Here is a 21,533-nt window from a genome sequence, read left to right on the forward strand (position 1 = left end):
CATAGAAATAAAACCAGTTAATAAATTGTGTTGGTTATTTATTATTACATAAAACGTGTTCATGAAACCAAACCGTACGATAAATTCAGGTACTTAATCTAGAAATCTTAACCAATAAATTATTATAATTTCTAGTGTTACATTATTTACAAAGAAACGTCGAAGCTGTTAAAAAACAAAAAAAAAACTTTTAAAAAGAACCTTAGATCAAAATATCAATGAAAGCAAGAAGTGATGTTTTACCCGCCTACAGCAGACGAGCGGGCGACGAGCCGGCGCCGGCGCGGGCCACTTGTGACAATTGCGATAAAGTGCCGAATAAATCGGAAACCTATAATTATCTCAAAACAAGAGAGACTTCAAATAAAAAATAAAACTGTCTGCGCAGTGCGGGGTGTCGCCCTGTGTATCGCGCCGCCCTTCATATAAATTTTAATCCAGTATTTTTATTTGAAGTTCCGCGCGCCGTCAACTATCGGGAGAAGCGGAACGAACGCGCGGCGGGCGGGCAAACGGGCGGCTGCCGGCTCATGTTTTAATTGATTAAAATATTGACTTAAACTTTTCTACTAATTTATTTTGAGTTCCTTACGCATACATGAGATGTTCGCACGACGTTTACGTTCTAACAATTGGAATAAAATTAATGAACAATCTTTGACGCGGCACCTCGTCTGCAGCGTGTCGACGCGCGCCAACTACCGGCTACTTGATGTACTTCACGATCAGATCTATTTGTTCGTCGACGCGGGGACTCGTGCCTCTGTGGATATCAAACATAATGTTCGTTTGAATGTCCGTCAAAACACACAAAACACAGATGTACACATACACACAACAATAAGCTATTCGTATCAACTGTCCGCTTACATTTTAAAGATCCCATTCAGCAGATCTTTGACGCAGTTGTACAAAAAGTTAGACGATGGTTAGCATAATATTGAAATGTCGACAAACGAACAGCTCGGTCGTCCGCGACCACACAACTACTGCAAGGTGCTCGGAACTAAGCACAACATTCAACAGCAAAAGCAGTGTTCCCTGTCTGCCCAGTACTTCATCCGAGATACGAACAACCGGAGCAACCCAGTTACGTCGCGCGATATCACCTATCTGTTACTATGTGACTACGGTGAAAAACACTTTAAGCACTGTACATAAAAAACAAACGTATAAATACTTAACAAATAGTAACAGTTGAGAAATTATAAGCGAAAAATATGAGTGTGGTGTTCACGGGTCGGCTCAAGGTCGGGGGCGGCGTCGCCGACGCGTACTGCTGGGTAGGTACAATAGCGTGGTGTCACAACAGCACACGGCGCAGGGCACGTCACCTGAAGGCGGCGGGGTGCGGGCCCACCAGCGCCACCAGCGGCGGCACGTCGGCGCAGCGCGCGGCCAGGCGGGCCAGGGCGCCGCACGCGCGGTACAGGTCCTCCTCGGCCGGCGCGCACGACAGCACCTGCAGCAGCGCCATCGCCAGCTCCACGCACACCTCATCGAACACCTGCAACCGTGTCATAGCGGGCTCCGGTTACACGTTATCACCAGATCGCGCCTCCGGTGTTAGGACTCTCGGGGTATGTGTGTTGAACAACCTCGATGCTTTCAGAAACAGAACTGGGAGAGGACGCGAAGGGAAGGCGACCTGACAACTGCTTCACAGAAGACTGCGGTCCGATGTTCCGCGGCCGTGGCCGGTGCCATCTATTTGAACGAGCTTGTGCTACAAGATCGCTTTACCCTTCCTAAGACAGATTTTTATAATCTTCAAAATCAGACGAGCGCACATCAACGGAAACAAACACATCACACTTTGAAGTCGTCGTGGCCTAAAGGATAAGACGTCCGATGCACTCGTATGTAGCGATGCACCGATGTTCGAATCCCGCAGGCGGGTACCAATTTTTCTAATGAAATACGTACTCAACAAATATTCACGATTGACTTCCACGGTGAAGGAATAACATCGTGTAATAAAAATGAAACCCGCAAAAATTATAATTTGCGTAATCACTGGTGGTAGGAGCTCTTGGGAGTCCGCACGGATAGGTACCACCACTCCGCCTATTTCCGCCGTGAAGCAGTAATGCGTTTCGGTTCGAAGGGTGGCGGTAGCCGTTGTAACTATACTGAGACCTTAGAACTTATATCTTGAGGTGAGTGTCGCATTTACGTTGTAGATGTCTATGGGCTCCAGTAACCACTTAACACCAGGTGGGCTGTGAGCTCGTCATCCATCAACGCAAAAAAAAAAAAAACATCGTCATGAGAATCAGACGCCTAAGAGAACAAGCGAATTGTTTTATAAATGATCTATTAGGTGCTACTACCCTGCGGCTTTAACACGTGACACTGTGCCTCACACCACCGCGACGTAATACGTGGCGGCATCACTTCCATCGTAAAACTGAAGGTAGTATTCTGATGTCAGCGACCGCGACCTATGCCCAGTCTGCCCGCAGTTTTTATTGTATACAGTTGTGTTCTAGTGCTCAGTATAATTGTATCGGACAATTTATCCGCAACTAGGAAAAGGGCTATACAGATTTTATTAGAAGAAGAAGAAGATGATAATACACTCATTTTGTTTGCCTTGCTTTCGGAAACAAGAATTTTGCCAATTTCTTCGCAAATATTGTCTCGAATAACATTATCTCGATATTAGCGGAGTGTTGAATCGTATATAGGTGGGTTTTAGACACTACATCTATTATTAATTCATCATGTATTGTGTGGAAAATGACGGCATTTTGACGTGCAACGTAGCCGGGTCGCTTGCGTTGTTTAGGGTTATAGTTAAATTCATACTAAGCAGTAAGTCGCGCGACCCGGTCGCGGTCGCCTGTCGCAGTCGCCAACATCGGAATGCTTCCTTTACAATGCATTTTATCTTTACGACGTGTCGTTAACGTAAATGATGTAATTTAGCTACTTGCCACGTTTCCACGTTTATATCACACACCCTGCCTCGCAGCTAATATTCACAAGCGACTAAACACCTTGTCTACCTTATTCCGTATCTTGCTTGTTAAACTTTAATAAATTTGCAAACTATTATTATCTTATCAAATGTAAGAAGATTTTATTGTATGTAGTTTATGTATTATATAATTATAGTGTGTGTATAAATTAGTATGAGCTGCCGTTTTTTTATTACTGTTATTACGGTTGTATGACAGAGTTTCCACCCTAAGTCAGATTGTGTTAACGAATCTCTACTTACGAAATTAATTATGCTACCTTATTTACGATTTAATTATGATTACACGTTGGAATTCTTTCATCCCGAAAATCGTTCGTAAATATAATATATTAGGTTGGCATCTGCTTTGAAAAATTGTTATCATCCATATACTGCGAACTGCGCTCGTCGGATGCGACATACTAAATAGATGCGAGCACATGAACTCAATAAATAAATAAAGTAAAAATAAATAAATAAAATATTTTTCGTGTATCTCAGGAATGTGGACAAGATAGGACTATTATAACAAATTACATTATTATTTTAGCAACGTTTCGGTCTTTTATTAGACCTTCATCAGGCATCTGAAAATTACACATAATTGATAACCTACAATACAAAAAACAACAATTGTCCAAACTACCATATTTACCATAATATGAATTTAAATAATCTCTATCATACACTGCACAATTGTCTCAGACATCAGAGACTAATACAAATCTACAAAGCCACTTTATTTAAATTTATTTAAATTTAATTAGTTGTTTTGTTGTTTTTTGTATTGTAGGTTATCAATTATGTGTAATTTTCAGATGCCTGATGAAGGTCTAATAAAAGACCGAAACGTTGCTAAAATAATAATGTAATTTGTTATAATAGTCCTATCTTGTCCACATTCCTGAGATACACGAAAAATATTTTATAATAATTATGGACGACAATATTGATAATAATAAATAAATAAAATCTTTCATTTCGAGACATTATAGTCTCATAATGTATTAGTATTACAAATAACTTAAGAACTTCATCGTATTGCTCTCAATGCGTATTGCTCACTGCTTAGTATTTTCTTCGGATTTCGCGAGTCGCAAATATAATTCAGTCGTTTGTTTATTGATTAGTGTTTTGTGTTCACTATATTTGTATCTTTTTCATCAATATGGACTCGATAAATACGAGTAATTATGGAATGAGAGTTCAGTCAGTCGCGGTAGCAATGCCGCACAAACGTCTCCCAACATTAGTGACGTGTGCGGAGTGAACACCACATACACACTTCCGACATGGAAATTTTGATTTAAAACTGAACTTCGCGGTCGCCCGGAAACTAAAGTAAGCAACGACCACCGCTGAGTCAGCAGCAGCTTTCAACGTTAACATCAAAACAACATTGGTCCATTTGCGTCCAATCGACAAGGTAATAACTTGACAACTGGGCGCCGCACCAACTGAACGATGTCTTGGACTACTTAAAATTTTGAGCATTCGGTCGTCATGTTAGTTAGACCCTGGTTGACCCAAACGAAAACTGTGCCGACAGACTTGAGACCTTACAACTTATATCTCAAGATGGGTGGCGTTGTAGATGTCTATAGGCTCCAGTAACCACTTAACACAAGGTGGGCTGTGAGCTCGTCTACCAATCAAACCAATAAAAAAAAAGATCTACTTTTGCCAAAGTTTGGACAATTTCTTGGCAGAGAAACAATTCAATACCGCGCACATTCTAATTGATAGAAATTATAAAAATATATAAAAGAAAATACTTTAACTTTCTGTACAGACTTCTTTAAGGTGAGGACGTCTTCTGTAAGGACGGTAAGGACATAATGTTCATGACTTTATTACAAGTAGCGCTGTACGCGGCGCACATGATGACACGACACAACTTAGAGCTTTTATCAAACATCGACGACGACAGCGAGCTCTCACGCGCGCAGTTGAGCCGCTCTAAGAATAGATCATTCATTGATAGCGGTTATCTGCTACTGCAAATGTTTTGAGGCAAACTTTATGGGTTTTGTGAATTTGCTAGCTTTGTCTTATAAATCTCTTTGTATGTAAAGTAACAAATAAACACATTTAGATCAATAGTTTCCAGCGCGTTAAGACACAAGGCGAGGCTAACTCACTGCTAGTGGTTAGTGTATGCGTGTTAGGAGCATGCGCATTATGTTCTTAAGATGCTTGGTGATAAATAGATTCAGCAACCCATTGCTGCCCACAGCGACCACTTCGCCCAGGTTCTGTCACGGGCGGGACTCGGATTTTGGGCGAGAGTGCCGGGGAAAGTGTCGGGGAGTCTTTTAGTGGGTGGACCCTTAACATCTTCAACGAATTCCAAGTATCCGCCGGCGCCCCAGGCGTGGGAACCTCGAACTAGCAGATTGGGCCCACGGACCCAAAAAATATAATAGAAAAGAAGTGTTTTACTATAACTGTGCATTGCAACTGTAATTTAATATATTTTATTTCATTTTGTTGTCCTTTTCAACTATTTACAACAAATCTTTTTTTAGTTTATTTCTAAAAGTTGAGATGATTCAAAGCATACTCGGGCCGACAAATGATTTGCGATGGTTAGTAAAACGACATCAAGCTGTTGTGTTACTGTCAGTACCTTGGACTTGGCGCGCTTGGGCAGCAGCTCCCGGAGCGCCCTGCCCACCATGAAGCGCTGAAAGACACACGGCGCTGTCTCATGTACCCTACTCCCGCCGGCCCTACCGGTCCCCCCGCCGGGTCCCACCGGCCCCCACCTCGAGGTCATTTTGTGACACAAAATCTAATTATTGTTATTTGTTACCATAATACTAATATAATGTCGTTTTTAATCTGTATCAAATGTTTATAGATAATTCAATGAAAACATCTTATGAGGGTTCAACAACGAACATCTACGAGAATCCCAACACGGGGCGTCAGAGTTTATTATAGAACAAAGGTTCCCATAAAATGAATAATTATGTGGAAAAATAGTAAGTAAGTTACCGACGAGCCCATGTCACAAAGCTCGCGGCTAGCTCCCACGGTGGAGTACATCCTTGACAAAATCAACTCTAATATAATTGTCAGCGCCAAGAGGTCATTAGGTTCTGAAGGTGACGCAGTTACCGCTGGTACTCCTATAGTCGCGGTACATACACAAGTATACAAGAGGAAGTGCAGCAGAGAGCGATACAGACCACAGTCTTTACCTCCTTGGTGGAGATGTTGTGCATGAGCGCCGTGCCCACCGCGCGCAGCGCCGCGTCCTCGCTCAGCACCGCGTGCACGCACACCTGCGGACGCGCCCGCACTTACACGCACATATTCTACACGCAATGGACTCATATACGGGTAACCCTCCTATAACGCTGTGTGGAACCGTGTTACATGAGACTTGAGGTCAGTACAAAAAGGAAAGTAATGTTTGTAAATGAAATTAAAAAATTATATTATACATCAAAAATAAGCAGTACGAATTCGATTATTCTCTTATGTTGTGTGTTCATTGTGTAAAATGTAGTTTTTTAAATAATTTTAAACAAAAATCTCGTTATCGTGTTGTAGAAGTACCGTGTTATGAGACGGTTTTGGAGATATATACGGTATATTTTTTTATGTAAAAATAGAATCATGTTGTAAAATATCGTGTTATAGGAGAGTTACTGTATTGCAATGACATTGAATGTAATAATATGTATTGAAATATAATAATGTTACAGTAAAACGAGGGAAGTTTTTATTTATTTCAAGAAAGACCAACTGAGATTTTAGTGGACTGTTTTGGAGACTCAAGGAGCCGCGTTCAACGACTTTGTTTCATTCCCCCGCACTCGTGCGCTTCGACTCGCCAGACGGCTAACAAACCACCGCCATTGTATTTTTAATGAACACTATAGTTCTCCTCGCGTTCTTTTTTTTTATTGCCCTTGTAGGCAGACGAGCATACGGCCCACCTGGTGGTGAGTGGTTACCGTCGCCCATGGACTTCAGCAATGGCAGGGACAGAGCCAAGCCGCTGCCTACCGCTTAATACTCTCCACAAGCTTACACTGAATACTCTTGTCTAGCTGCCGACACGAAGACGTACCTTGGTGGTGACCCTGATGTTGGACAGCTGCTGGCCGCCCGCCTCCCACTCGCTGATGTACAGCAGCCACTCCGAGGACGACACGTGCTCGAACAGGTTGCACAGCTGCAACAGGAGCGCGCGCCCTCACTGCCCGCCACAACCCGGGGGCCGTGCTACTACTATCTACGTCAGCTCTACAGGGGGGCGGGGGGTTTTTGCTTTGCTTACTTTTGATGACATGGGGATGGGGGTTTAGATGGTGATTACGTCAGCAATAGTTATTTAGTCTCTCTTAGTTTAGTGGTCTATGCTTGAAAACGAAACGCATTTTCGGGGATTCCCATAAATAGTGAATACGTTTAGGTATTAACTTGGAACTGAGTAAGGGAATTAACGCGCGCTGTTCACTTGTCTAAATTTCTTCCATCAATCTATTGTTTCATTTGGGTACGATTGACGAATTTGACGTGTTGTAAGCAAAGCAAGTTAATGTTTGTGTTGCCGTCGATTCAATTTCGCCAAAGTTGAATTGTTAAGATGATGTTGCAAATAGACAAATCTAAGTTATACTAAAAATTGTCCGAAAGTTTTAAAAAATCTCATACAAATAAAATTCATATTTTTTGGAGGAGTTAAAAAATGGCAGAAACTTTGGGAGAAGGGTATCTTTCTAAAAGGGGATTATGTTGAATAGGTTATAAGGTATAAGATACAATAAAAAATAAAAAAGGTGTCTTCATTTCTAACACGGTTACTTATTGAACTGTCCTCGTACTCTATAACTCTTCTATGTTGAATTCCGTGCCAGTAAAGTTTGTACATGTGAATATGATGTGCGTTAACATCCTTTATGTTAAGCCTATTTTCTTATTTCTAGAATTATAGCTGCTGCTCATTAAAAAAAAACCATTAAAAAAATTGGAATACATTAGTAGAAAAATTCATATACCAATGTTTACGTTAGCATTGGAGGTCAGAGCTTTGCTTACTTTTGCTGACAGGGGAAAACGGGGGGTGAATAATTCTAACAAATCTCCTTACGTAATACTTGAACGGCCCCTCAACTTGGTTGGGGAGTGCAGACACTGGCACAGCGCCGCGGGGGCCGCCCTGCACAGAGAGTACTCACGAAGGTGGCGATGGCGCGCTGGTCGGGCAGCGAGAGCGCGTCGATGCGGTGCGCGTGCTGCAGCAGCGCGTGCTGGCGCCGGTCCTGGTGCAGCAGCAGCGCCACGTCGTCCCGCAGCGCCGCCGCCGCCAGGCACCCGCCCGCCGCCGCGCGCACCGCCTCGCGCTCCGCCCCCAGCAGCCCGCCTGCACACAAGCGCGCTCAGTGCTCCCGCTCCACGCCCGCCCACATGCGCGGCAGTGGACCCGCACTCACCCATGAACTCCAAGAAATCGTCCCCCAGCACCCAGCTCCCCTCCCCCTGCACCAGGTACTGCTGCAGCTCGTCCAGGCTCTGCCGCTCCTCGGCTGACATCTCCACGCCTTCCAGAGCGTCCGCCAACTTCTCGAACTCCGCTATCGGCTGTTCAAGTTATCAGAAATGAGATATCCTCTGCCGACTCGCCGGGCGCGCTCGCAGCCGCAGCACGTGGCACGCTGCACCAACCGACACGCGCTTACGTACGCTCTATCCCCCGATGTTGGATGCTGCTATCGTATACCAGTCGCCTTTCCGTGTTTTATTTTTCTTTTTATTTATTGCATACGTGAACGAGCGTGAACGAGCTCACAGCCTACCTGGTGTTAAGTGGTTACGGGAGCCCATAGACAACGTAAATACCGCCACTCATCTTGAAAGATGAGTCCTAAAGTCTCAGTATAGTTACAACGGCAGCCCCATCCTTCAAACCGAAACGCATTACTGCTTCACGGCAAAAATAAGCAGGGTGGTGGTACCTACCCGTGCGAACTCACAAGAAGTCCTACTTCATTACAATTTTACGAGTTTGATTTTTATTACACGATGTTATTCCTTCACCGTATAAGAGTAGCTGCCTAACCTTCATTCTTAATAGGCTTTACCAAAGTACTGAGGTTTCCAAATGAGATTAACGTCAGTTAGGCGGACGTGTAAGCCAACTGTAACGTAGACCCATGCGCTGTCGAATCTACCTAACGGTTTACGAGACCTGGATAGCCGGACCACGAAGTCCAACAGTTTGTGTCGCAACACATCCGTCTCGGGCCCCGTCGCACGCTGGGGGACTATGCGCTACAAAAAAAAAAGGGGGGGGGGGTCGTACAACAAATGTACAAACTTTCCACTCAACCGAACCAAGCAGGGAGCTCACAAACAACTGACAGTCGGAGCAGCCGCTGCGAGACACAGGGAAATTTAAATCACTTACGTCTATATCTCTAAACACAATCGGCGGCTCTCTCTCCCTCTTGCGTTGTTCCTCCTGTCTCCTTTCATCTGCCTCCAGCTCTAGGGCCTCCGAGCTGGGTCCAGCGCGAGACAATTCTTCATGAGCTAGTGGAACTTCTACTGCTTCTGCCATGTCTGTGGAGTGCAATTGTAATAAAAAATATTTGTATAAGACCAGTATATAACCAGTTGACTTATCTACAATAATGTGATATTCAATATTCGATTATTCCATATCCAGGTTTATATAAAAAATGCATCATTTTCCCCTGGGTATAAGTCAAGTCCTGCATACAATATATTATATATTTTAAAAGTATTGAAAAAGATTTCAATTCGATTTCAGAAAAAATCAAATGTCATCATTCAATCATTCAAACAGAGCACTGCGTTTACGCAATTGCACTTTTTTGCAGAAAGTAATTATGAGACTTTCAAACGAAACTTCTAGCAAGTACCGACTATAAACAACATGTAATGGCTCGGCCACGTAACGCACATTACATTCTCTCGATACCAACGTTTTGCTACAACTCCGACACGCCACATCACTTGTAAATAAGTAGGTATATCGTCATTCCATGAGCTTGCATCACGCGAAAATAGCACTTCGATCACATCATATATTTGCGCGACATTACCTACCTATCCAAGAGCAATCTTTGTTAGTGTTCTTTATAATACAAGAGTCCAGCTTCTAGTCTCATGTTAATGTTATAAAGACTCATATACATGTACACTGTACAGTGTATCCGATAACAATGTGTTTGTAAAACCTTATGTTTATACCACAGCTCACATATTTTGAACAATATATTTAATGAAGAATTCTTACAGTCGAGTATCAAAATGAAAACCACATTTTATTGATGCCACGGGGTAATCCGTGTAGTCCGGTAGTCAACTGAGCGACAACGGTATTAATGTCGACTTTAGGTTTTTTAAGTCTTTGTAAATGTTACCATGTGGTCTATGAAATGTTTTTGTGTTCATTTACCATAAGCTTCAACTCGTAGACTCGAAATGAAAACAATATTAACAAAATAGTGTTCAACTGTTTTGTGCCGGCGCGACTGCTAGTCTAACGATTGCGAAATCATCCAGCGAAAGAACCACGCGCGATGGTCTATTTTTGGATCGGAATTTATAGATCAGATTATTTTCATTGTATATTTAAACACTTTTACACTTTTAGTTTGGTTAATAAAGCATTAACACGCATCGGGAACAACGTCCTACTTTGAAATGAACTGAAGGCAGTAGGGCTAATAAAATAGTCTCCAAATATAATAAAAGTTGTCCTAATTCGAGTCAGCAGTTTCCGGAAGAGCGGCACGTACCTGCGGGTCGTCCTGGCGGGAGGGTCCAGAGGATGCGGAGTGTGCGGCGGCCGCCAGCGGAATGGCGGAGCGCGGCTGGAGTTGGACGGGAGCCAACGGAGGCCAGTATATTTATAATTGCCGCAAATCGGGTGGAAGTCTTACACCGCGTCGTGTTCACAATTGACTTTTTTTTGGTAAATTCGATACCTTCTTCTACTTGTTTACTTGGTGGGGAAATAAATCTAGTTTTTGTCTACATATTGGGGTTCAATATAGTTGAGCAGGCGGTACACCTGCTGCGATAATAAATGCTCAGCATTACTCATTGACAACAGCAATGGCATAAACTGAACGCTCCTTAAACCTTGTCCGAAGAGAGACTTGTCAAATCGAACTCCATGGATACGGTTTCACTCCCGAGCTATGGCGTGTCGGGGAGCATCAATACGTGAGAAGTACGTACCGGGAGTACCGGTCTCCGGGAACGCAGTGATCGTTTTGTAAAAGATCTAGATATTACAATTAAATTCGACGACGATGACAAGTCGCGTGATGGCAACTAGGAGAAAATGTAACAAATCCTTCAAGAGCTTCTCAAAGAACACACGATAGAATAAAAGTCCTGGAGTTTACCTCTTTGAGCCCCATCGGATACACTCCATTGGAAGTAACCGGTGATTCGGTGATAGACATCTACAACGTAAATGCGCCACACACCTTGAGATATAAGTTCTAAGGTCTCAAGTATAGTTACAACGGCTGCGCCGCCCTTCAAAGCGAAACGCATTACTGCTTCACGGCAGAAATAGGCAGGCTGGCACTTAATATTAAGCTTCCAAGTCCCCAAGAGAGAGGCGCGCCCATCGCATCGTCGAGCCCAGTCACAAATATGAAACCCGCTTTATCTGTCCAATGTCGGTAAACATTTTTCTCGATTTACACTTTAAAGAAAACGGTCACTTCACATATTCCCGGAGACTGAATCAAAATGTAACAACCCATTTAAGATTCGTTCAACTTTACAATGACGTACAAGAGTGGAAAGGACGAGATGCGTGTCGTTTTAATTTCTTAGATGCGCAGACGAGCTCGCAGCCTATGTGCTGTTAAGCGGTTATAAGAGACAAAAAAACATCCTCGATTGTATTGGATTAGAAAGATCAGAACGCTTCGCGACAGTAATAGTTAGAACCGCGATACCTATGTGAGCTGTTTCTGATTTTTTGTTTAATAATCACATGAACGACAACATCGGGTAGTCACCAAGCACTCCTGCCTCGCTCATTGCTAACGGACTGACCACTCGTGAGCACTCGTAAATGCTTTGTTTGATATCGGCATGAGTCACTCTGGCGCACGCGGCGCTGGATGACGACACGCGTGAGGTGAGCGGTCGGTCGGTCACACCACACATCTGTTTTTAGCTATTGTTTCTAGCGCGTGCACCGGAACGTGCCAATGTTCTGTCGCTGCGGGGAAGCCCTCTCCGCGGGCCACTTGTCCGTCGTCGTGTTCACATATTTGTACTGGCGGAAACGGACTGACGCGCTCATGACAGATGACGATAAGCTCCGCCGCCGTGAAAAAGCGTCAGCAATCGTCAGGCGTCATAACCTTTACCCGCGACGACTTCTAAAGTGGTAGGTAGAGTCGTTCAACTTTAGGATATGGAACACGCTTCTATTGTCGAGGTGTCTCTCCGAAACAGATAATTACGGCTAGGCCTAGACCTTGTGGTCGCAGTAAGGAATTATAAAATAGTTGTGGTAATTGCATTGTTTTATATGAATTCATTTCATATAAAACATATTCGGTTCAGTTCAACCCATTGAAGACACAGGTTTGCGCGTTCACTGCGAAGAAGGACCCTTTTGTCATGGCGCCGGAATTTCAAGGAGTATCCCTGCAGCTTCCTGCGAGTATCGGGATTCTGGGGGTCGAAATTTCGAGCGATGTCCAATTTCGGAGTAATTTGGAAGGTAAAGCCAAATTGGCCTCTAAAATGTTGGGAGTCCTCAACAGAGCGAAGCGGTTCACGCCTGGGCAGACTTTATAAAGCGCAGGTCCGGCCTCGCGTGGAGTACTGCTCTCACCTCTGGGCCGGGGCTCCCAAATACCAGCTACTTCCATTTGACTCCATACAGAAACGGGCTGTTCGGATGGTCGATAGTCCCGCTCTCGCGGATCGCTTGGAACCTCTGGGTCTACGGAGGGACTTCGGTTCTCTCTGTGTTTTATACCGTATGGTCCATGGGGAATGCTCTGAGGAATTATTCGAGATGATTCCCTCATCTCCTTTTTATCATCGCACCTCCCGCCATCGGAGCAGAGTTCATCCATATTATCTGGAACCGCTGCGTTCATCGACAGTGCGTTTCCAAAGATCTTTTTTTCCACGTACCATCCGGCTTTGGAATGAGCTCCCCTCCACAGTGTTTTCCGAGCGCTTTGACATGTCCTTCTTCAAACGAGGCTTGCGGAGAGTACTTAACGGTAGGCAGCGGCTTGGCTCTGCCTCTGGCATTGCTGACGTCCATGAGCAACGGTGACCACTTACCATCAGGCGGGCCGTATGCTCATCTGCCTACAATGGCAATAAAAAAAAAATGTGTGGTATTGCAGTTTGAGCTCTGCACACACGACTAGTGGGGGCGGCCACCCCTCGAACGTTGTCGTTCGAAACTTTTTTGTTATTGCTTAGATGTGGGGATGAGCTCACAGCCCACCCGGTATTAAATGGTTATTGTAGCCAATAGTGGTTACTGAAGCCCATAGACATCTACAAAGTAAATGCGCCACCCACCTTGAGATATAAGTTCTAAGGTCTCAGTATAGTTACAACGGCTGCCCCACCCTTCGAACTGAAACGCATTACTTCTTCACGGCAGAAATAGGCAGGGTTGTGATACCTAAACGTGCGGACGCATAAGCGGTCCTACCATCAGTAACTTGTGTGTTTACAATCTTCTCTGACAATATCGTTAGCGCGATTCAGTTATTGTCGACATTCGGCCGCAGCTCCGGGTGCTACAGTTAAATCAAAACGAACAGTTAATTAATTTAGTTGAGTACTACACACGTACGTGTATTTGTTGCCATTCGACACTAGCTATGTGCGTACTTCAACTGTTTCCCGGCGCGGCCTTATCTGCTTGTAATATTGTTTACATTAGGATAAAGGCACATTCATTTTGACAGGTGGACGGACTACTACCCCACGTGTGTATCCATGTCGACAGTTATAAACTGGTGGTAGGACGTATTGTGAGTCCGCACGGGTAGGTACCACCACCCTGTCTATTTCTGCCGTGAAGCAGTAATGCGTTTCGGCTTGAAGGGCGGAGCATCTGTTGTAACTGTATACTGAGACCTTAGAACTCATATCTCAAGGTGGGTGGCGCATTTACGTTATAGATGTCTATGGGCTCCAGTAACCACTTAGCACCAGGTGGGCTGTGAGCTCGTCCACCCATCTAAGCAATAAAAAAAAACTTTAAATATATTGTTTTCGAATCTTCTAAAATATAAACTATGATCTCTCTCTCTCTCTCTCTCTCTCTCTCTGTCTAGGTTTACGTCGATAGCGACATCTACTCGCTGTGAGAAGAACATTATGCTTGGCGCTAAGGACGTATCCAAAACTCACATTAAGTTGTCTGCGGACTCCGGTAACCTTTACCGTCAAATGAGTTGAAAGTGCTAAACGATCTTAGAAATCAAAAACAAGCCGTCGACAAACTTGTGCAAGCTTTAGGCGCTACAAAATAAGAACGTCGGACTAAGAAAACTCACAAAAGAAATCCCAAACTCTGCTAGTCGGTGTTCTGCTATCTGCGTTATTCAATAAGCTTGAGCTAAAGAGTGAGCATAAACATGTCGCACTGAGCACGCGCCGAGCTGTGTGTCGCCAGGGGGCGCTGTTCCCTACCTAGTGGCTGGTAGACCAAGGGGCTATTCCAGCTACGCGCGGACGGGTACATAAGCTCACGGGCTCTACTTGAAAGAATTTGCTAACACTAGTCCTTGCAAGAGCAGTGCTTTGCAAAATCTACCACCGGATCAGAATCGCGACCCACTGAGAAGATACAGCAAGAAACTCAGTGGGCTGTGTCTATGGATTAGTTCGCTCGAGTATGTTAACCGATGCTTGAGAGGCTTAAAAGCACCGAGAGTGAATCTGGAGGATCCGACAAGATTTGTTTCGAGCGACGACGGCGCGGCGTTGCCCCGTCGCGGTCGGGTATACCTGTACAGTATAACTAAAATAGCCGAGGATAGACAAGAGTGGCGCAGAATAATCTACTAATAAAAGAGAAAGGTTTTTTTTATTGCTTATATGAGTGGATGAGCTCACGGCCCACCCGGTGTAAAGTGGTTACCAGAGCCCATAGACATCTATAACGTAAATGTCGCCACCCACCTCGAGACATGAGTTGTAAGTTCCTAGTTTTAACAGTACAACGGCTGCCCCACCCTTCAAACCGAAATCCATTACTGCTTCACGGCAGAAATAGGCAGAGCGGTGGTACTTACCCGTGCGGACTTACAAAACATCCTACCGTCAGTAAATAATTAAATCTTTACCGGAATCTATCTCCTCTCCATCGGCTTCCCCCCTCTCCCGGATTTGTTTCTTCCTCTTCTTCTGCTTCTTCCGTTCCTTCCGCGCCAGCTTCTCCGCGAGCGTACTGCGGCGTTGTTCCAGCTCTTGAGATTGTATCCTGTGTGCGTTATATTAATTAAAAGTAATAAAACTCCACAACTACGAGGCGAGGCGATACTACGTGGCACTCTCGTTATACGTAATGTGAAGACGGCCGCCCTTACTATAGTGTAGTAAGTGTCAAATGTGTCGGAATGGATCATTGAAATCAGAGCACACGCCTGCTTGGGGACAGGTCGGCACGAGGCGACCGCGCCAGAGAGCAACACAAGATCGACTTTTTTTTTTGATCACGGTATCCCCTACGCCAGGTAAGTAACACATCGACATTATCACTTGTACGTCACAGTTTCGCTATATTTACAGAGTTCGCAACCTTAGACCTTGTTGTGAAGATACGTATTTGAGCACAGTTTTGCCAATCAATATTGTTTTCGGCACGTTAAGAGCGTACGTTTTTCTGTTATCGACTTCCACAGACGCCGGCAAACATCGGAGAGCGTAAACAATTTGATCTGTTCTTAAACTGTCCCCCGTGTTTGACGTAGTCAGCTTTAATCTCTAGCAAACATGTTAAAGAACCCAATTGCTAAGCAAAAGTTATAGTATAGATTGAACGCTTAGGAAGTTCTTGTCCGTTAACTTTTCATTCTTAAAGTTAGCTCAGAGAGAGCTCGAGGCCCTGCCACACCCTTCTAAGAGCGCGGCGCGACCAGCTAACTACAATCAAAAGACAAGTTGACGCAAGACGTTTATTATCTGCCCAAAGAAATAGAAACAGCAGTTGCATTCAGAAAGGAGGGTGCTGGTCGTCGCGACGCGCCGCCCGGTACGCGCGCACCGCCCGCGCCACCGACGTCATCAGTGACGTCACCACGCGCAGCCGGCGCGACCAGCCCGCTCCCGCGTCGCCGGGCGCGCTACAAGTCAACCGCTAGCTCGGACATAGTTCGCTTTTTTTTTAAGGGATTTTATGACCTGATAACTAAGACCTTTAAGTCATATCTTATTTTAATTTATATTCTTAATTTTATGAAAAATAATAATATGGAGTGAAACTGGGATGAAATTAAATGAAATGAAATATAATCTCAGTAAAATAGTTGTCATTTACTGAGATTTTTTCGGTGGACTTTTTGGAGGAAGCCGAGAAGTTGAGTCCAGCAGTTTTGTTTCATTTTCCCACATTTGTGCACTTTCACAGATACTAAACAGTTAATAAGCCACCATTATTACACATTTAAACCTGAAGAAACACTAAATAGACAAAATAAAACAAATCACACAACTTCACTCCTCGCGTTCCCGCCAAAAAGTCCACCTAGTTGGCTCCTTCCAATGTATTGCCACGTTGCCTCTAAGCTTACTAACAATTCGGTTGCTGATTAAGAAAAATTGAGAACGAGAGTGTTTTCCCTTCCACAGACATGGTATTTTTTAAAACGATTTATTTGTCCAGCACAGTAAAGTAGTTTCAGTTTAAAAGGTGATCAAAAATTTAAAAGAACGAATATTTTATTCGCAAAATGTTGCCGCACGACAAAACATCGGCTCATTTTGTCTAAGCTGAGTTGTTTCGTATTGTTACGAGTATTACGTAAGAATATTAATCTATGGATCAAATTTGAACAAAGTTTTGTTAATATTTGATTTAAACCATGACTGATATTACGCGGCTAACAGACAACATCACATATTTACTTAAAATATAGGTATAATAATTAATTAGAATACTTATATAATTATTGCTTATATTGTAATTTTTTGAGAGTGTCGACAAAGCTTTTGTGTTTAATATATAGGGATTTACCGCTAACTTTATCAGTAATTTTATAGACGATATAAGAGTGAAGTGGATGTCCTGTAGGAATGCCCCACCTGGCCTGCTCTATCTGGCTGTTGAGCGTGAGGTAGTCGGGGCTGTCCTGGCGCGCCGCCCGCGCCCCGCTCGAGTACAGGCTCTGTGCCAATACATGCCTTATGGTTAGTCGAACAAGATCTCATTTCATATTAGCCCTTCGCACTGGAGCGATGGAAGTAGCGCCTACTGCGGATTCGAATACAAAGGGTTATTTTTTTGTTTAGTATAATTGTTAAAGTACTGAACACGTCAAACTTAATTATGCTCAACACAAGACACATTTGTGTAAGTTTTGTGATCAGTCTAATAATGTCAGGAATAGACAAAAGATGACACCTTTCCATTAATTTTCTTGTTCTTCAAAAATGAATTAAAAGACCACGCAATTAGTGCTCGTGCGGAGCGGCCACCGCAGCGCGGGCCGGTCGGAGCCAACACCTGCTGAAGTCCGTGGGCTGCAGACTCACTGGGACGACCCTCCCTCCCCTCACACCGAATTTTTTAAATAGAAGGACAAATGCGGCGGCAACATTCTTATCGTGAAGCCTTACAATGCTAAGTTTAAAAAATCATTATTAATCAATGCTGAACGAATATAAGAAATTACAAAATATTACACATTTGTCTTTATGAAACTACAATTACAATGAACAGAACCCAATAATGATACGAGTGACGGTGCGCCCAGTACAGAGGACGCTGGGCCCTCGCGGCGGTACCTGCGGCGCGTCCCCGGAGCGCGGCAGCAGGTCGGCCAGCAGCGCGTGCAGCACGTCGCGCTGCTGCGGCGCCAGCAACTCCTCGGGCTGCTGCAGGATGTCCTTGGGCACGCGCGCGTCGCACAGGAACTCCGCCACCTCGTCCGAGAAGTGGTTGCAGTTGTGCTCCAGCAGGTTGTACTGCGACGGTCTGCGGCGTCAGATTGACAGATTTTAGTCTCAAAATCATTGTGCACAAAGAGAATAAAATTGGTCCACGGGCCCGGGCAGCCAATAAACATTAGGCGGTTTTTAAACTTCATGCAATCTGTTTAATTTAGTATTTTCTAAAAACATGGAACTCCAAAGTGTAAGAAATAACAAATTGATGCGCGAATTGGAAACCACTCGAACGCGTTAAATCAAATCAAATCAAAAAATTGTTATTCAACATAAATGAAAGTACATACTTGTTGAACGGCAAAAGAACTACCGCCTATTCACAAGAACTAGCCTCCGTCCTGAGAAGAATGGCAAGAAACTCAGCGGGCATGTCTTTTTTTTAAATATTAGATTTTAAATGTTCATTTTTTTTTAGCGCCAATTGTTCTACTAGAATTGACAAAATGAAAATAATTGCAACAAGAAGAAGAATATTATAAAACAACTTAATCAAACCGGTAGACCTCAAAATATTGTTAGTTCTTTTTGACGAGTGCAAAGAAACGGAAATCTCAGTAAATATTGTTATAATTAATTAAAAGGTAGTTATTTTATTCAAATTTCGACGAATAAACAAGCAACTTAGTTTATCTATACTATAATATATAATATTATAATTTAATTAATATTATAAAGAGGAAAGATTTGTTTATTTGTTTGTTTCGAATAGGCTCCGAAACTACTGGACCGATTTGAAAAATTCTTTTTCATTAGAAGCCGACATTGTCCCTGATGAACATAGGCTACTTCTTTTAAATTTTTTTTTATTTTTTTTTTGGATTCATGTGTGTTTTAATGTTTCCGAAGCGAAGCGAGGGCGGGTCGCTAGTAAATAATATGGGTACCCACACAGTTCCATTTATAAGTCATGAAAATCGAAAACAAAAACGTGTTCATTTTGTACTGCACGTAAGTAATTTCTAAAGTTATCTTCCGAGCCGAGAGGAGCTTTTGAAGCAATACAATAAAACTTACAAATAAGTGGATCCGGCTAGTCCCTGCAGATATTCTACGAACACTGCGAATGGCACAAAGGTCTCCCCCAGACGCTGCACGCGGTGCGGCGGGCCCAGCTGCGTGGTGCCCTGGAACCAAAGCCAAAAACGTATACATATAAGGCCTTATTGACTGAACTAGTTCACCCAGTATACTCTGTCACGCAGGGAGCGTTGGGTCAACGGTACCACGCCTCCACATTAGGCAAGATGGGCACGTAACACTAATGTCTCGTCCCGGCGTGTGTCGAGTGTCATCAATATTGTATATTTAAACATACGATGACTTTCACGGCGTACTGCAACACCGTTGCCTCCGCCACGAGTCCATTCACTGATATAAAACTTTAAACTATCAACAGATTTAACTTTAAAGTAACGCACGAACTAAATAATTATTTACCACTAAACCATTTATTACCAAATAATATTCCTTTTCATGGCGTGTAGCGGGTCCTTAGCAATCGGTAATTTTGAACTGACTTAAAATAGAAAAAAGTAGAAGGACTTTAGGCGTGTTTTTTTACTCGTGGACTATAGCTGCAGTGGTCTTCAAAAATGAGATGTCCGTATGATGAGAAAGTTCGCCTGCCCATTCTTAATTATCGTAACCTGCCTCACCAAGTATAACAGTATCAACGTATTTTATTAGAAAACGGTTCCTAGTTTCCAAGCGCACGGTCGTCTTCACGTTTCCGACGAAGGCGTGTCGTGCGTCGAGTCTATTTTAGATCAACCGAATATATTTCAGGTGCAAGTCGTTTCATTTGCTTTGTATATTATATATATTTTATAATAATAATAAGTTTCATTTCATATAGGTATTCTAAAAAAATATTAGTAGCAAGCCTATATTTAAAATGTTAGTTAATCTATCCTATACTTGGGACAGCGTTGATTGGTCAAATGAATTGTCACACAATGCTTATAAAATGGATTGCCCATTTTTTGCGATAATGCCCCCAGGGTAGTGTCGGAGCTCACACGCATTCTGTACCGCATCGGTAAGGTCTATTTCCGCATGATGCTGTAGAAGTCATCAATGTGGGTGTCTGCAAACATATGAGTCGACTATTATCAAAGCCGGCAATGTGACTTTTGGACAATTATTGGTAAATCAGAAAAACGAATTATTGACTTTGTATTCCATTGGCAGTCACAAAACTCTTCTGAACGACATCTTAGATATATAACAGGTTAACTATTAACCTTTATTTAATGCAGGTTTTGAACCGTATTCTTTGAAGGAGACGATTATATTCAAATCAATAATATTTTTTTGTCCAAATGCACAGATTGCCACCTTTGATAATAGACGACTCATATGTAATGTGCGAAACAGTAGCATGGGAGCTCTATCATCAACCTAAAGGCGTCATCATATTGTATGCGTAGATCGTTAGGTTCGCCTACACTTAAACCCCTGACTGCACGCGTAGAACCTTTGTCAGTAAGCCTTGAACATAGCTTTACTTGTTTCGTACAACATGCTGGCGAACATATTGCAGCGAACCGGCAACGCTCCACGCTCCCTCTCAAGGTCCCTATCGTCAAATAAATCCTCCGTGATCATGTGTCTCAAATTTTTAATCTCACTAACCCTTGCTAATGGGATTCTGTTTCATGTTACAGGAGAAACATTATCCAACGAAATACAGCTGGTTTGAATATCAGCAACTCACCCTTTTTCACATTTAATGTGACTCCGCGTGAGGCGGCGTTAGATTTGCATATCCCTACCAACTTTCGGAGTGCACCGGTTGATGGATTATATCGTCAGCACAACTTAAATTATTAATGGAGGAACTATCTATTAAACACCGAAAGAATACGCTTAGCTTAAAACACTGACGGTCAGCGTTAACCGTCTTTGATCATTACTTTAAAAGCGCGACCCGTAGGCCGCCATCCAACTTTACGCATCTAGGAACTCTGGTACACACTCCACATCAGGTGAGCCGTAAATTAGTCTGCCCGTCTCGAGCCAGTTCAGTTTTCACACTAAGGAACCCATAAATACCAACGATATTAAATCATCCTCTATTTAACCGACTCGGCAGCAACGCCAGGCCGATGTATTATTAGACCATGCACCGCTTCGGCTTCGACTGCTCAAGTAACTGCATCCGTGTGCACTGACACACTTGTGACGCTCCAGCCGACTACAGATATGTACATATGTGTTCCCACAGCAGACCTGGTGTCCGATACTAATATTGTCTCGAGCAGATAGCTCGTTTCATTCTATCTATTCGCTCATTCTTTCTATCGTCATGCAGAGCTTTACCACCGGTTTGAACACACCCGTTTGAGCCCCGTAAACTCACCTACTCATCAAGGAGAAGTCGAAATAGCCTCTCAAG

The 21,533-nt window shown here is 43.4% G+C and overlaps 1 protein-coding gene and 1 long non-coding RNA gene across 13 annotated transcripts in view; one reads left to right on the plus strand and one right to left on the minus strand.

The window, feature by feature from the left end:
• Nucleotides 1-21: 21 nt before the first annotated feature.
• The window catches only part of LOC101746000 (uncharacterized), a 30,275-nt gene continuing 8,763 nt past the window's right edge, over nt 22-21,533 (minus strand). For 9 of the 12 annotated variants that reach the window (XM_021348167.3, XM_012690588.3, XM_062673494.1 and 6 more), the window contains 12 exons: nt 19,151-19,260; nt 17,975-18,164; nt 17,273-17,355; nt 15,316-15,452; nt 9,390-9,544; nt 8,416-8,563; nt 8,161-8,345; nt 7,050-7,154; nt 6,172-6,255; nt 5,595-5,651; nt 1,335-1,507; nt 22-763 (listed from right to left, as the gene is read on the minus strand). In XM_021348167.3, coding sequence (XP_021203842.2) covers nt 706-763; nt 1,335-1,507; nt 5,595-5,651; nt 6,172-6,255; nt 7,050-7,154; nt 8,161-8,345; nt 8,416-8,563; nt 9,390-9,544; nt 15,316-15,452; nt 17,273-17,355; nt 17,975-18,164; nt 19,151-19,260 — 1,485 coding nt within the window. In that variant the 3' untranslated portion in view covers nt 22-705. Of the gene's footprint in view, nt 764-1,334; nt 1,508-5,594; nt 5,652-6,159; nt 6,256-7,049; nt 7,155-8,160; nt 8,346-8,415; nt 8,564-9,389; nt 9,545-15,315; nt 15,453-17,272; nt 17,356-17,974; nt 18,165-19,150; nt 19,261-21,533 lie in introns of all 12 variants that reach the window. The other 3 variants (XM_062673497.1, XM_062673498.1, XM_062673499.1) reach the window with 2 other exon arrangements.
• On the plus strand, nt 4,264-6,685 carry LOC134200499 (uncharacterized). Its single transcript, XR_009975459.1, has 2 exons — nt 4,264-4,391; nt 5,829-6,685. It is a non-coding gene; the product is annotated as an uncharacterized LOC134200499 (long non-coding RNA).

Source organism: Bombyx mori, chromosome 17, assembly GCF_030269925.1.
Source record: "Bombyx mori chromosome 17, ASM3026992v2".
NCBI classification, from domain to species: Eukaryota; Metazoa; Arthropoda; class Insecta; order Lepidoptera; family Bombycidae; genus Bombyx; species Bombyx mori.